The 16,654-nt window shown below is 47.0% G+C and overlaps 1 protein-coding gene across 11 annotated transcripts in view; it reads left to right on the forward strand.

Annotated features, from left to right (window-relative positions):
* MYO18A (myosin XVIIIA) overlaps positions 1 to 16,654 on the forward strand; it is a gene marked incomplete at its 5' end in the record, with an annotated part of 144,832 nt that overhangs the window by 6,418 nt on the left and 121,760 nt on the right. For all 11 annotated transcript variants that reach the window (XM_081890109.1, XM_081890120.1, XM_081890124.1 and 8 more), the window contains one exon: positions 2,838 to 3,931. In XM_081890109.1, the coding sequence (XP_081746235.1) occupies positions 2,930 to 3,931 (1,002 nt within the window). The remainder of the gene's footprint in view (positions 1 to 2,837; positions 3,932 to 16,654) is intronic.

A 16,654-nucleotide genomic window follows, 5' to 3' on the forward strand; every position in this document is an offset into this window, starting at 1 on the left:
AGCTGGGCTAGATCAAAGGTCTGCTGGCCCAGCCTTGTGCTTGTTGATGGTGGCCTTACACAGGGCCGGCCCTACCATTAGGAGCAGATCCTGGGGCAGGAAGGGATCACCATCATCACCATCAACCCCCCTTGATCAGACTCCTCGGTTGGAGGTTGTGTGCTAAAATACACTCAAGAGGGTGGAAGATGCTGTTGCATTTCTGGTGTTGAAATATGATTCAGCTGCTTCTGCCAATGGAATGGGGTGGAGGTGGTGCCATCTTAACCTTCCCTCAGGCAACATGCCTTATAGCCAAGTCAGACCAGTGGGTCACCTAGCTCAGTCTTGTCTACCCTGACTGGCAGTGGCTCTCCATGGTTTCAGGCAAGCCATCTCTCCCAGCCCTACTCAACCTTGACCTTCTACACTCAAAGCAGATATTCCACCATGAGCTGCAGCTCTTCCCATAAAAATACAGTTCCCAGTCTTCATGGTTCTGAATAAAGGGCTGATTTAAATAAAAACACAGGAAGCTGCCGTATACTGTACTGAGTCAGACCATTTAGTCCATCTAGTTATGTTTATTTACACTGATTGGCAACAGTTCTCCAGGGTCTCACATGAGGGATCGATCTCTCCCAGCCCTACTTGGAGATGTTACCAAGGTCTGGACCTGGGACCTCCTGTACTCTGCTACTGAGCTACAAAGCTTTTCAGTGGGTTTACTCTGAGTGAAACAGCACTGGGCTCCTCTTTCCCTGTAACAATTGTGCCCTAGTTTTAATGGCTACAGTGAGGAACTTGGCTGTACTGTATTTTCTGTGATCTTAGGGCTGGAGCCTTAACCATTGAAATCGAAACATAATTTATCCAAGTTCCTCAAGTCTGCAACTTCTTATCTGTATGCTGGTTTGGGAGCAATTTATACTTGTTGTGTGGATGTAGCTTTAGGGGTGCCCATGGGCGTAGCCAGGGGGAGCAGGGGGACAGTTGCCCCCCTGGATCAAGTAAAACAATAAAAATATTTAACTGACCAATCACGTCGGTTCTGCCCCCCCATGTCATAACCCCCCTAAAATCCTGGCTACACCCATGGGGGTGCAGCTCTGAGATGGAAATGCTCATGCGTGGCATCTCTTGAACGATCTGGGGTTTTAGTTCAATTGAATGGTTATAGATGAGATTCACAGGAGACTTTCAATCCTGCCTTAAATGCTTCTTCTTAAGGGTCTCTGGTCCCGAATAGAGATGTGAAGGCCTGGAAAAAACCCGTGGATAACCCTCAATTTTTTCTTCCAGTCCCCCCTCCCCAGAATCTTTACATCTGTACAATCAAGCCTGTCTGGGAGGGAGAGAATACCAGCAGGGGGGTGGGATGTTAGTCCTGTCTCCTCTTCCGAGCAGGAGGTTGCATAGCTGCAAAAATGCTGCTGCAACAGATGTGGCCATTCTCTTCTTCCCACTCCACCCCAACTAAAAGGTTCATGTGCTGTAGAGCTAGAGTGGTCTCTTGCTGGCATGGCCCGCAGGGAGCGTCTTCATAGCCCTGACCACTTCGGCTCAGGGTGCATTTGGGCAAAAGAGCTCCCAAGCTCTGCCAGAGAAATGCAGAGGCGTCTGACCCCTAGAAAACCCCAGGCTGGCAGGGCTTTCCCTTGGCCTCAGAAGGGCCTCTTTTTCCTCAACAAGGACCCATTTGTGAGCATGCGGTAACTCCTGAGAATGGCCCCAAACCCACAAAACACTCTTGGATTTTCAGAGGTACCGTATTTTTCGCTCTATAAGACACACCAGACCACAAGACGCACCTAGTTTTTGGAGGAGGAAAACAAGAAAAAAAATATTCTGAATCTCAGAAGCCAGAACAGCAAGAGGGATCGCTGCGCAGTGAAAGCAGAAATCCCTCTTGCTGTTCTGGCTTCTGGGATAGCTGCGCAGCCTGCATTCACTCCATAAGACGCACACACATTTCCCCTTACTTTTTAGGAGGGAAAAAGTGAGTCTTATAGAGCAAAAAATATGGTATTTCATAAGGGCAGAATGACCCTTGACAATTGGGAAAAGCCTCTTTTTTAAAATAGCCAGGAATGGTGTTCTGCTGAAATAGCTTATAAACCATGTCCCTAAACTATGAAGGTTCTCTTGAACACCTACCCACACCCACCAGTGTGTGTGGCATCATCCAGTGTGATAGATGGCTGGACTGTTCATGCTGGACGGGTTAGGGAAATTGACTCTTAGCTAGCTGTAAAGCCCTCTGGGCAGCCTTCAGCAAGTTACTTTCGGCCAACCCCACAGGGTGGTTCTGAGCACAAAGCACCACTCTTTTCAGAGGAAGGGAGGGGTGACGGCATCAACTCAGAGGTTTGAGGGGTGTTAGTGACCCAGGAGAAGACTTTCTCTGGCAGCTCCTAAGTTGTGGAATTCCCCCTTCACAGAGGTCTGTCTGGCTTCTTCACAATGTTCAGCAAATGCTGACACCTCTTTACCCTGATCTTTGAACACCTGAGATGTGTGTTTTCAGGGCCCGCTCTGTTCCTGTGTCTGTGATCTGAATTACAGATTGCATAATTAATTCTGAATTTTAAATTGTTGTAACCAACCCTGGGATGTGATGCTGAGCAGTGCCTGATAAATTTAGTAGCAATAATAATAACAGTAACAACTGATGATATACCAAAGCTGAATCAACAGCTTTGCCTAGCTGCCAAAATTGTATCTCATGTTCCATGTGTGTTTCATCCATGTAATTAGAACATTGTGCACTTTAATATTCTCCTAAAAAGATCTATGTTAATAGCACAAAAATATCTTTTAATATAGTTTTTAACACACATTTTTGTGTTTTTTCACAGGGACGCTGGCAGGACCAAGAATTTGGAGCCGTGGGCTGTCAGATCCTGTCTGTTGTTGAACCTGGGGCACCTCCCAGGGTTAATCTCCCATCATGTTTCACCTGATGAAAAAGGACAGAGATGGGTCCCGAAGGGAGAAGAAAGAGAAGAAGGAGAAGAAGGAGCGGATGTCGGCTGCCGAGCTGAAGAGCCTGGAGGAGATGAGTATGCGCCGGGGCTTTTTCAACCTCAACCGCTCCTCCAAGAGGGATGCAAAGAACCGGCTGGAGATCTCCAACCCCATCCCTATCAAGGTGGCCAGCGGCTCTGACCTTCACCTGACTGACATCGACTCAGACAGCAACCGGGGGAGCGTGATCCTTGATTCCGGTCATCTCAGCACAGCCAGCTCCAGCGACGACCTCAAGGTGGATGACGGCAACTTCAAGGGGTCCGTGCTGCAGCGGGCAGCCAAGTTCGGCTCCCTGGCCAAGCAGAACTCGCAGATGATCGTCAAGAGGTTCTCCTTCTCGCAGAAAAGCCGCGATGAAAGCACCTCGGAGACATCCACCCCTTCCGAGCACTCGGCTGCCCCTTCCCCGCAGGTGGAGATGCGGACGCTGGAGATGCAGCTGGCCAAGCAAGCTGTACCACCTGGGCCGCCACGCCTCCCTTCTGCCTCACGGACCAGGCTGCCCGAGGTGGTCAGCAAGCGGTTCCCCGCTGAGCTGAAGCTCCCCGTGGTGGTTCCCCCTCAGCCCCCCGTGCCCAGGCAACTGGAGCTGCAGCGGCGCAACACCGGCGACTTTGGCTTCTCGCTGCGCCGCACCACCATGCTGGACAGGGCTGCTGACGGGCAGGTGTACAGGCGGGTAGTGCACTTCGCCGAACCGGGTGCCGGGACCAAAGACCTGGCCCTTGGCTTGGTGCCAGGTGACCGGCTGGTGGAGATCAATGGGCGCAACGTGGAAAACAAGTCCCGGGATGAGATTGTGGAGATGATTCGGCAGTCGGGGGAGACAGTACGCCTGAAAGTGCAGCCCATCCTAGAGCTGAGTGAGCTGAGCCACTGCTGGCTGAGGAGCGGGGAGGGCCTTCACCAAGCAGCCTTTGATGTAAGTAGCTGCTCCACTTTGGGGCCCAAGTAGGGTGTGTGCGCTCACACTGGTGGTACACAAGGGCATTCTTGGCAGCATCCCGTGTCTTGTCTATCCGACGCAGGTACCTGTGTAAGGGCACACTTCACACTGTGCCTAGTTATGGAATTTACTGCTGCAATATGTGCTGATGGCCACCAACTTGGATGGCTTTAAAAAGGAAATGGGATAAATTCATGAAGGATATGCCTGTCAGTGGCTACTAGCCAAGATGGGTTTGCTCTGCCCTGGTGTTGGAAGCACTGTGCCTCTGAGAGCATAAGTGGGGAGAGTTGCTCTTGTGCTCGGGTTCTGTTTTTGGGCTTCCTGTAACAGGCATCTAGTTGGCCGCTGTGAGAACAGGATGCTGGACTAGAGGGGCCCCCTTTGGCCTGATCCAGCAGCCAGGCTCTCTTATGATGTTCTTACGTTAATGGAATTTGTTCTGTCATTGGTGTCTGGAGCAGGATGATCATGATCATAGACTCAAGCCGCAGATTGGCTGTTGTGGTTGTGACCCCGTTGCTTATTTTGTGTGGAAGAGGAAGGGGCATGTGGTGCTTATATTAGTGCTATAGGGCCTGCAGAGAAGCAAAATCTCCCTTCTGGGTGGTTAGAGGAATGTGGGATAGGTTAGGAGAGAAATGTATCTTTCTTCAAGTATCACAAAGGATGGTGATGGTGGTTGGGAGGAAACAATAATTTATCATTTAATAATACACATTTTCACAGTACTTTTCAAGTGTTCAGTTCATAATCCTGTGACCCATATCTTTTGTAGGGAATATTTGGCTGTGGTTTAAATTGGGATCTTCCCAGCTTCTAATCTTGACCGTGTGTGTGTGTGTGTGCGCGCGCGCACTTTGTGGATCTTCTGAAATATTTAAAGGCTGAGGATGCTTCAGGAAAGTTTTCGTAGGCAAAAATGGAAATGGCCCTGGAACATTAGTTCTATCTGAAACAGTTATTGTGCAGATGAAATTATCGGTGTTTTAAGAACACTTGTGGCAGAAGATGAGGGCTAAGCCCAGATTGTTGTGTAACTTTCCCCACCAGACGGTGTGTGCCTATCCTTCTGCTTATAGTTTTGATTTTGCGCCTAGGGTGGTGGTGGCAGTGGAGAACATAACATTAATTCCGTGTGTTTGTTTGGACTTTCTGTTCTACACATCAGCTACAGTTTGTGCAATTTGGGGACATCGCTTGTTCATTCAGACATTACTATTTATTTTTCTCTTTGTGGCAAATGACCTTCAAGGTACGTCTTTTTCTGCTTGAGCTAATCTATCTTTTAAGGCATTAAGTTTAACTTACTGGTACACGTTTTGTTTTGTTATTGCTGCTTTACTAAATGGGGTGGTGACTGTGGTCCTGCTGTTGCTGTGTTGATCCTTCCTGTGAACTCAGTTGCCCCATGTGAGCATTGCCCCACTGAGGGATTATTGGTGATTGGTGTATGTGTATGTGTATAAGAGAGAGAGAGAGAGAGAGAGAGAGAGAGAGAGAGAGAGAGAGAGAGAGAGAGAGAGAGAAGTTGTGGGGCAAGGATCTTTTATAACTAGCAATAAAGACTTTAAGAGTACCTGTGAAGAGGGATTAGGAGAAGCATAATGGGCAGGTGACCCATATTCTCTTGGCTGCTTGCAGAAACCTCTGTTAGTGACTTTGAGCTGGTTTGAGTGGGGTGTGTGTGTGTGTGTGTGTTTGTACCAATGGGGTCATTTTAAATCTCATCAAAACCCCTGAAGGCCCCTGCGAGAGTTAAGTCTGCCGCATGGCACAGAGAAGCTCATTGCATTCCCTCGGCCTGTCTCCAAACGGAAGGGAAACACATGGTGTTTACAGCTCTCAAGTCAAGCGTGCAGTTGGGGCTGCTAAAAATTGGATGCCCGGTAAGCTGCCAATCGGGCTGATGGCCCAGGTGGTGGCAGGAAGTGTTATGAATATGAGGCATAAGTGGAAACTGGCAGGGCCTCTGAAGTCTCCTTAAGAGGGGAGGAAGTCTTCCCTGAGATCAGTCAGAGTGGAGGAGGCCAGATGTGTCTGGGGCACAGCTGCATGTGCTGGGCAAGCAGCCTGGGTCAACATGGTAGCCATATGTGCCCTCCACTCTCCCCCTGGGTGCAGTTCTGGGTGCTTATGTTGGAAGATTCAGGACAGATAAAAGAAAATACTTCTTCCCGCAGCACATAGTTAAATTTGGAACTCACTCCAAATGGTGGTGATGTCCACCAACCTGGATGGCTTTTAAGGCTGGGCGATATCTGATTTTCAACATCACGATATATCACCAGCTAAATATCCCAGTATATATCTATGGCGGTGGAGGGCCTTGCTGGGCCTCCCTGCGGTGGCAGAGGGTCCCGCTGTACCTCCCCACAGTGGTGGAGGGTGCGCCGCTCTTCCCCGCAGCAGCAGAGGGTCTTGAAGAGGCTCCCTGTTAAGGGCCTTAAAATGTAAAGTAGTAGTAGATTTAATAAAAATATTAAATAAACTTCCATATAATATATTCCCAACTAGATGGGTGGGGTATAAATAATAAATTATTATTATTATTTAAGTTATTTACTAGTCAATTTGCATCTGCTTCCTCACTCAGGGGTCTAAGTGCAATATATGCATGCATAAGCCCCCTTGAGTTCAACTAAACTTACTTCTAATTTCCTGGGAGTAAGCCCCCCTCATTGAATTCAGTAGGACTTGCTTGTGAATAGACACACATTTGCTTGCGCTGCTTACCAAAAAACACCCTCTCCATAATTCTCACGTAGTACCCAACCTGCCTTTTCAGCATAAAGTAGCCAGCTAAGTCTTCTCCCCTCCATCTCCCCCCACAGAAGGGCCCCCCACGAAGCCTACTAATCTTTCCCTTTTTATCAAAGGGAGGGAGGGCAAGTAAACAAAAAGATAGTCTCCTTTAAATAAAGAAATAAAACTCCCCGGGAAGAATGGCAGATAAAGTTGATGGACTATATGGAACTGGCGGAAATGACTGGCAGAATCCGAGACCAGGGAGAAGAGTAGGTGGAAGAAGATTGAAAAAAGTTTAAAGACTATTTACAGAAATATTGTAAAATTAATGAATGTTAGAAAAATGTGGGAATGACGTTATATGGCTTTAGTAGAAAGGTTATAAGGAATTAAGTATAAATAGATTATTAGAGTATTAAAAAAAAATAAGGTTAGAATATGTTAAGATAATTATAGGATAGAAAACAGAGGAAGATGGAAAGGAATTGCTGAAACAATTAACAGAAGTGGAATACAAAAAGGGAGGTGTGAGGAGGTCGTTGAAACAAGTGAATGAAGGATAGGATGATGAAACTGTAGGATGTGTTTTAAACTGCTTTTATTTTGTTGTGTTAGTTTAATGTGTTAGTGTTGTGTGGTGTTTTTGTATTGTATTGTATTGTCTATTTTGTTTTGTAGTGTTTAAATTGTTGGAAAAGTAATAAATATTATTTTTTAAAAGAAATAAAGAAATAAAACTCTTCCTTTTTGATATGGAGGAAAGCTATTCAGGGTGAACCAGCAACATAAAACACCACCAGAAAATAAAAATAAAAACTCCCCCCCCTTTTTTTTTTCTAAAAGAAAGAAGAAAGAAATGCTTCCTAGTTCTTTGCTTGTGTTTCTGCTGGATCCTTGATTGTCGTTCAACAGTATATTGTCTTGTTGAAACACTTATCACGATGTTATTTCAATACCGGTATTCAACAGTATGAAAATTTATTGCACAGCCCTAATGGCTTTGAAAGAGGATTGGACAAATTCATGGAGGAGACGGCTGTCAGTGGCTGCTATCCACAATGGCTGTGCTCTTCCTGCGTAGCTGGGGGCAGCCATGCTTCTGAATACCAGTTGCTAGAAACGGCAGGAGGGGAGAGGGCTCTGTTGCTCGAATCCTGCTTGTGGGTTTCCCATGGAGGCATCTGGGTGGCCACTGTGACAACAGGATGCTGGACTAGATGAACCACTGGCCTCATCCAGCAGACACTTCTGATCTTCATATGTTATCTTTTTATTCTGGAACTGTGTGTATGTCCACATGCAGATGTGGAATACAGTATCTCACAGGAAAATTGGTATCCTGCGAATGTGTTGTCTATTAATGAAATACCGTATTTTTCGTCCCATAGGACGCTCCGTCCCATAGGACGCACCTAGTTTTTTGGGGGGGAAATAAAGGAATTTTTTTCCTTTATTTCCCCCCCAAAAGCAGGTCAGGGAAACCAAACCAGGTCAAGGAACAGCGGGATGGCGGCACTGCGCCTCCCTGCTGTCCCCCGAGCTTGTGGGGCTGGCCGATGTCTGCCCGGCGCGAGGGGCGCTCTGCTTCAGGGTGCCCCACGCAGCAGGCTGTTATCCGCAGTGAGGGGAGCCCTGCGGGGAACTCCTGCAGGGCTCCCCATGCTGCGGATGTCTGTCCGGTGCGAGGGGCGCTCTGCTTCAGGGTGCCCTGCGCGCTGAGCAGCAGGCTGCTATCCTAGGCCGCGGATGTGTTCCCGAAGCGCCGGGCGCTCTGCTTTCAGGGCGCCCGACGCTCCGGGAAGCAGGCTGCTATCCGCAGCCTAGACATCCCTGCGGGATCTCCCGCAGGGCTGCCTAGGCTGCGGATGTCTTCCTGAAGCCTGGAGAGCGAGAGGGGTCGGTGCGAACCGACCCCTCTCGCTCTCCACGCTTCAGCGAAAGCCTGCATTCATCCCCTAGGACGCACCCAGATTTCCCCTTCATTTTTGGAGGGGGAAAAGTGCGTCCTATAGGGCGAAAAATACGGTAACAAAAATTACTAGCCACTGATGAGGCTCCTTTAGGTGCCACTTCAGCTTGTTCAATAGGAGGAGAGCATCAAGCTGTCTGGCTGCTGCTGGGAGTTCTTTCGGAAGAGGGTGCCTGCATGAGAATGTCTTCCAACAGATCTGGATATACAAGCTGCTCACCTCCTTGTTATTACATGCCAACCTCTATGCAGCTGCTATGTTTCTTCATTTTCCTTGTAGAAGTTGAGAGCTAATAGGGATAAATAGATAGATAAAGAGAGAGAAGAGAACATGCAGCTCACCTTTCTTGGGGCATTAGGCCTGGATTCCTGCTTCCTCCCCTTCATGAAGCAGAAATGCAAACCAGGATGGCGAATACCAGCAGAGCTCTGAGGCTGCCTTGGATCAACCAGGAAGACGTTGAAAGCAAATCCCGGAAGTGTGAATGCAAAGTTCAGAATGCAGCAGCAAGCATTTCAGTAGGGTGGTTAGGCTTATGTGAGCTTCTCTTTCAGTTAGTAATAGAATTTTTGTTGGCTTTTCCCCACAAGGCTCCGGTTAACTGCATTCCCCCCCCCCCCGCTACAGAATCTTGCGAAGGGATCTTTTAGCTTAAAGTTGTAGACAGGTACTTTCCTGCTGGCCTATGGTGGGTAGGAATGGCTTCCAAGCAACTTGAAAAAGTTGATTTTTCTTCTCAAACATGGTTGACGTAAACAGCTTTGGAAAGGTAGGCAGGCTAGTAAAAAAATAAACAAGTAGCGGGCTAGTGTCTTTTGCAGACCTATTTTCATTATAAGTCCTCTTACACCTCTGTAGCAGTCATGGCTTCCTCCAAAGAACCCTGGGAGCAGTAGTCTGCGAAGAGTGCTGTGGATTGTCACTCTGTGAGGGTCTCCTGACACCTCTCTTTTTTTTTAAATGATATTTATTAAAGTTTTCAATAACAACACATAAATACAAACAACAACAATAAAAACATACACAAACATAAAACAACAGGTATAATTTCAAATCTTATTTTCTCAGCCTATTTTCCCCGACTTCCTCATACCTCCCCGTTCTGTATTCTAATTTCATTATCCAATCAGCAAATTCATTCTCTTATTTCCCAAATTTTTTTACTAATTCCATTCCTTTTCCTAATCAATGTCTCTGGATACCACATCGTTTATAAAACCATGTCATTCTAGCCTTCATTAATTTTGTAGTGTTTATTAAGATAGTCTTTAAATTTCTTCCAATCTTCTTCCACTGTCTCTTTCTCCTGGTCTCCTGGTCTCCTGACACCTCTCAGCATCCTTAACAAACTACAGTTCCCAGCATTCTCTGAGGGATGCCATGACCACCAGTGGTATAAAAGTGCTTTAAATGTATGTTTGGGGGGGGGTGACCTGCATCTCCCTTAGCAGGTAGGTTACAGTCTGCATCAGGCCTGCCTCTTCCCTCCAAGCCCTTTTCGCCTTTCCTGCCGGTCAGCCAAACCCCCATCAGCTTTCTCTTGGCTTTGTTGTGGCTGTGGGAGCCCCAGTTACCCCTGCTAAGATTTCCCATACCTCAGGTAAGCTCCTGTAAGGAGTAGCATAAGGAGCATTGTAAAGGAACCAGTCAGTCATGTTAAGATCATTATGGAGCCAAATTGTTTGTATGAACATGCCCTTGTTGTCTGGAAACAAATTGAGTGTTGACTTTAGCTCCCAAAGGGCTCCTTGGCTTTCTCCTGTCTGGAGGGAGAAAAAGCTGTGAAGCCCAAGCCTCTTTCTTTTTAGACTGTGCTCTTCCTCTCCTTCCTTCTCCCTAGACCCTTTCCCTACAAGCTGTTCACTGATTCTGTGTTTCAGGGATCCCAGCACGGGAAAAGTACATTTGGAAGCAGCCGGCAGTTCCTTGCTGGGCTTGTCTTGCTAATGTTTGAGCTTGTTTCTCTGCACAGGGCTCTGGGGAACCAAATTAATTTGGAGTTGGGTGAACACGTTAGGTGCCTGCAGAGCATTTCAAAAGGCTTGTGGAGAAGTTTTAAGAAAAGGATATAATTGCTCCTCCCTCCCCTCCCCTTTCCTTGGTGCTTTTATGGGTTATTGTTGTTTAATTTCTTATTTTATCTGTTATGTTTGTTTAATATTGGAGCAAGACTTTATTTTGATGTATTTATTACTGGGGTTGTTAATTTTGATTTAGTTCAGAACTGGTTCTGTGTTAAGCCTATATTATTTGTAAGATTGAATTTATGCAATGTTGATTTTTTCCCTTGATTTATATATTTTGTAACCCCCCTCCCTCCTTGCGTATTTTAATAAGTTAGTGTTTTCTGTGAGTTGCCTTGCACACTCTTTATTGTGGAAAAGGTGACATTTTCTTTATCTGCACTTTTTATAAAACACTATATAAATGGAAGAAAGGCAGGGTGTGAATTGAATAGATTAGGGAACGAACGCCAGGCTTTAGGATTCTGTTTTCCCTAATGCTTCTCCTTGCCTCAGCGGTTGTAAGCAAACATAATAATAACTCTTGTTAGGGGGTGGCTGCTGTTGTGGGCAGCAGATGTGTATGTACGTATTGGGGAGAGGGCCAATAGCTCAGTCAAAGAGCACCTGCTTTGCTTGCAGAAGGTACCAGGTTCAATCCCTGGCCTCTCCAGGGCGGGATGGGAGAGATTCTCGCCTAAAACCCTGGAGAGCTGCTGCCAGCCAGTGTCGGCAACACTGAGCTAGATGGGCCAATGATCCAATAAAGCATAAGGCAGCTTCTTGTGTAATATTTGTGTGTTTGTGTATTTAGAGTATATGAGAAAGAGATAGAAAATTGATTCCTGCCTGGTGTCACATGAGTGGCACCTGAGCTTCTTGTGGTCAGTGATGCTTAATCCATTTGGGAGTCTTGAGTCTCAAAGGCCCCAGGAAAAGCTAGACACACACACAGAGAGAGTTGAAATGTGAATTTCCTTCCTCCTGTGTCCAGAAGGGCAGCATTCAAAAGGAGGTGATTTAATTATTGTTTGATTTTATACCAATGTTATATATTTGATGTTAGCCGCCCTGAGCCCGGCTTCGGCTGGAGAGAGCGGGATATAAATAAAAGTTTATTATTATTATTATACCTTCCATGCAGAACGTGTGCTTTGCAAATTGGGGGTGCTGGGCAGTTCTGCTGTCTCTCCTCCCAACTCTTGCTCCTTTTTTCTGGAACATGGTAGGCTGATGATGAACAGCACCTGCCTTTATTGAGATGATGAGGTCAGCCACTGGGAAACAATGTCCAGCACTCGTGAGCATGACAGCCGCCTACCCCGTCCTCCACTAACAAAGCAGTTCTGCAGAGGACACAGGCGCTTGTTGTGTGGAGGGATGGAGGAGGAGGAGCAGGAATACTCTGCACAAGAGGGCAATGCAGCCTCCCAAGGTTTGGCATGCCTGCCCCCCCCTCTTTCTCCCCCCTCTCCCTCCCTCTTCCCACCCCACTCCATTACCTTCCAGCTCACTGAAGCACTGCTGCATAACTGCAGGCAACAGGCGTCCCTTTGTCCTGGCCATAGGCAGCCACCCTGAAAGAGGGCTCTTTGTCATTTTCCCATCTCATCATCTTATTGACCCCACTGACAGAAGGGTTGGGATCCTCCAGTAAGTGGACAGCTCTGTAGTGAACCGTCATGGACTATGCCACTTCAGAGTACAGGTGGAGGTGTCACTCCCACCTCCCCCCATTTTATAAGAATCTCTGCAAGCAACAAACTTGTTAGGATCAGGCCCAACTCACTCTTCCACCCATACATTGCAAGCACGGGACTTCCCTCAAAGAGTCCTGGGAACTATAGTTGGTCAAGCATGCTGGGAATTGTAGTTCTGAGGGGTAAATTACAGTTCCCGTAATTATTTTGGGGGCCGGGTGGAAATCCATGTGCTTTCAATATATGGTGTGGATATGAAAAAAGTTGTTGGAAGGGAGTGGACCGTCCTTCATTGGAAGTTTCTAAACAAAAGTTGAATGGCCATGTGGCAGGGATTCTGTAGCTGTAATTCCTGCATTGCAGGGGGTGAGACTAGATGGCTGCTGTGATCCCTTCCAGCTCTACAATTCTGTGATTCTAATTACTTTTTTTAAACCATTGGAAGATTTGGAAATGCCTTACCTCCTATAGGCATCTGTTTGGGAATTACCGTATACCAGCGTTTGGGAATTATGCACTGCTCTCTCTGTTCATTTATCTAACTTTATGGGTGCTTGGGATCTGATCAGCCGTGAGAATAATGCTGTGTGTGTGTGTGTGTGTGTGTGTGTGTGTGTGTGTGTGTTCATATCCCGATTGGAACTATCCTTCTGGGCCCATGGAGTGTGTGGAAGAGGCCTCACCATTGCCTCTTGTTGGGTGTAGTTCTTCAGGAGATTTTGCTTCCCCTCTTGGCAAACTAATTCTGCCCTCTAATGTGGCAAGGAGCAGTGAGCCGGAAGCATTGCCAGTGCTTGGGTGGCTTACTCACAGTCTGGATGGCTGGTTTGTCAAGGGTGAGTTGGAGCTGAGCAATGACTTCCTGGCCCTAGTCCAGCTGTCTTTTCCTTCCATGAATTAGCAATTAGCTGCCCTGCCTAATGATGTGAAAGGAGCCTCCTGCCCTGGGGGCAGATTAGGAAGCTTCCTCCAGCCAGTGTTAAAGGAGTGAAGGTGCTCCAGTGACTCTGCTGGAGTCTGCCTTAATCAAAAGCACTGAAATATTTTAAATGGGTTATTTAAAAATAGGGATGTAAGAAGGCAGCGATTTCCATTCATCCTAATCAGCACTGCTTTCATTATGCTGCAGTTTGGTTTCCACCGAATGCAGCATCATTCGTCTCACTGTCCACTGTTTAAAGCAAGTTACACCAGCCTGATCCAACAGCCAGGCTCTTCTGATGCTCTTACAACTTTCTGCCAGCTGTTGTCCTAGTGATATGTCATGGTGAAACCTGAGTTTGCCTCCTTTTCTCTTCTCTCATCCTCTGTACTCACTCTGTTACTGGCTTCCAGTTTTCTTGATAGGCCTCTGTCTTCTCTCTCTGCCAGTATCTTCTCCCTGACTGCTTTGAGTAGTGGAGCAGTACACAAATACGTATATTTTTAGTTATAGCGCTCCCCTCCTTCTTTTGCATAGCTGGCTCTTTGCTTATTCATATTGATTTGGAGGGTGTATTTTTAAAATGTTGTGGGCAGTCTTGTCAGCATTCACCCTGTGGTATGTTTCCAGCCCCCACCTTCGTTTTCTGTTATTTTATCCTGTGCAGGGCATAGATTTCTCAGTTTTTGTAATATAATGAAGTGGTATTTCTGGTCAATGCTATTTTAGCATTGTGTGTATTCTCACCCTTCATACCAATCTGCTTATTTGGGGGGAAGTTTAGGTTATTTGGGTTAAGTTATAGGTTATTTGGGTCAATGGTAGAGCCCCTGCTTTACATGCAGAATGCTCCAGGTTCAGCTCTTCCAGGCAGGACAGGGAAAGACCACTTGCTGAAACCCTGGAGGTGTACATGTTGGGGTTCCTGATATAAGCCCGTGGGCACCATAGTGCCTTCAGACCTCTCCCTGTGCTAAGGCCCTCTGTCCTCCCAATTTTAATCTTTTAAAAAACTGAGGATTTTTGATGGGCATGGAGTATTTTGGTGGGGGTGTTTGTGCCCCATGCTTTATTTTCCTGTGTCTTAATTGTTTTGGGATGCGCACAGGTGTTTTGCCTCTTTGAAGGAGTAGGGTCTCAAGCATCACATGGTTTCCTTCTGCAAAATGGGTATTTTTTGCAGTGCCTGTGACAAATTCTTAAATTTACAGATCAAGATCTTTAAGCATAGACAGTACTGATTTTGATGGACCAGCTTTTTGACTTGGTAGCTTGCTCCTTTGCCCCTTATTCTGCTCTAACTTGACTGCGCCAGCTGTGACTCCTCAGGCTCTTGTCTTCAGCCTGATATCCAATAAAGAGATCAAGTAATTGCAATGGCTGAGGTCAATCAAAGTGGTTGCCCTGGTTCCCTCCCTCCCCTGTAAACATCCACCTGCCAGCAGGTAGCCACCACCTGTCTTCTGCTTTGCCTAATGGGCTCTGACTACTTATACTTCCATCCTGCTCCTCCCTGCCTTTCGGACCCTGTTTTCAAATCTTGTTCAGAAAGGATTTTGAATATAAAGAGCTTTGAGGCGGCAGGTCTCTTATTTGTCCTTCGCTTCACTGAGGGCCCTTGTTGGCTTCCTCCTGCCTCTTACCCCACAAGAATTATGGCCGCTTAGCTTGGAAGCTTTTAATTTTTCCTTCAACTTGGGAACCTTGCGTGTAAAACTAGGGGAATCATAGCTGGAATATGGCTGAGCTGCTGCAGGCTTGGCCCTAAGTACATTTGACCCTGCTCTGTCGTCCTGCTTGCATTCTGGAGATCAAAGAAGCAATGGTAGACTCTGTGGACAAGCCGATTGCTGCTTTTGCTGCTGGAGAAGTTGAGCTTGTGCTTGGGACACCTCCTGGTCGTGGAAACACTTTCTGTTACAGTGGCAGGTGTGTGGCAGCGGCATGCTTGGATGCCCGGCTGCACCGCCTTGCCACAAATGTGGAACGACTTGCCAAAGAGTTTGAGGCACAGGGGACACGCCTTTCAGCCCTCGAGGGGCAGATGGCTGCCCTGGAAGATACATCAGAGAGGCTTTCGTGTACCGAGAGGGAGAGCCGTCGCCAAATTGGTGACCTCGAGACTTAACAGCAATGGAAAGGTATGGACACCTTGCAACCAAGAGATGGCCAAGCGCAAGCGAGGTCCTTCCTGGGGTGAGGATTTCTCCTTTTCCCGTCACTGAAGAATTGTGATAAAATCTCCTAGGCTCAGTTATGGCTGCTCTGGAGTCTGGAGAATCCATCTTTTCTACACTGAGAGACTTGCTTGTATCCAATGCCCCCCCCATTGCAGACCACCAAGGAATGGATCTTACTTTTAGTGATTGCCGTATTCCATTGTCAGCGGTGCAATATCTGGACTATACAATGCGGAGGGTTTTGTTTATGAAGGGATGCCCTCATTCCACCTCACTGAGCTAGACTGCCTCCCCAAGAAGATGAAGAAAGTCCTTTGCTCTCTGTTTATTTTTGGAGCAACGCTCCTTGGCTTCTGTCCCTACACATTTGAAAGATCAGGTCTTGGAAGCAGAATAAATTATGCAGATGTTCACACGAACAAATGTACTTGATGGCATAATTCATTCTGGGAGTAGAATTTGGGCGATGTCTTCTGCCCTTCCTTCTTTAATGCACAGCCTTTGCCAAGATGGAGGAGGAAGAGGAGGAGGAGAGGGAGTTTCCTCCAAGGAAAAAAGAAGCCTACTGGAATGTCTGCACAGGAGCAGTCTGTGCCCCTGGTTTGATTTTTAAGTCTGGAACCGGAACAGCCAGGAGGCAGTGACTGTAGAGGAAGGTGGTGTGTCAGCCATGTGTGGGGATGTGGGTCAAGGAAGTAGTCAAGTTGACAACCCCGGGCGGGGGGCAGTCTTTAGAAACACAGGAACTGGGGAAAGAAAAACCATAGCCAGGGTAAAGGAAAGCAAGTCGTTAGGCTGGGAATAGAATAGTCCGCAGAATTGTCTGGAGCATGGCCTGGCCTGACCTGAGACAGGCTGTATAATACCTTGATTTATTATTTTGTTTATTGTATTTCTATCACACTTTTTTCTCCAAGGAGCTCAAGGTGGTTCTCCCCCTCTTCATTTAAACCCTACAACCAGCCTGCGAGGTAGGTTAGGCTGAAAGTGAGGGACTGGCTCCCAGTGTCACACCCACTGAGCTTAATGACTGAGTGTGTGTCCCATGTTCCAGTTTTAGGAAGTGCCCTGTGTCGTTCCGCACTGATGAAGACTCATCAAATGAAGGTACTGCCTGCAAGCAAACCAGCCACTTTCCCCCTCCCTTGTGGTTGTGCGATAAACTCATCCTCTACA

The sequence above is a fragment of the Podarcis melisellensis genome (genome assembly GCF_964234715.1).
Source record: "Podarcis melisellensis genome assembly, chromosome: 15".
Lineage (NCBI taxonomy): Eukaryota > Metazoa > Chordata > Lepidosauria > Squamata > Lacertidae > Podarcis > Podarcis melisellensis.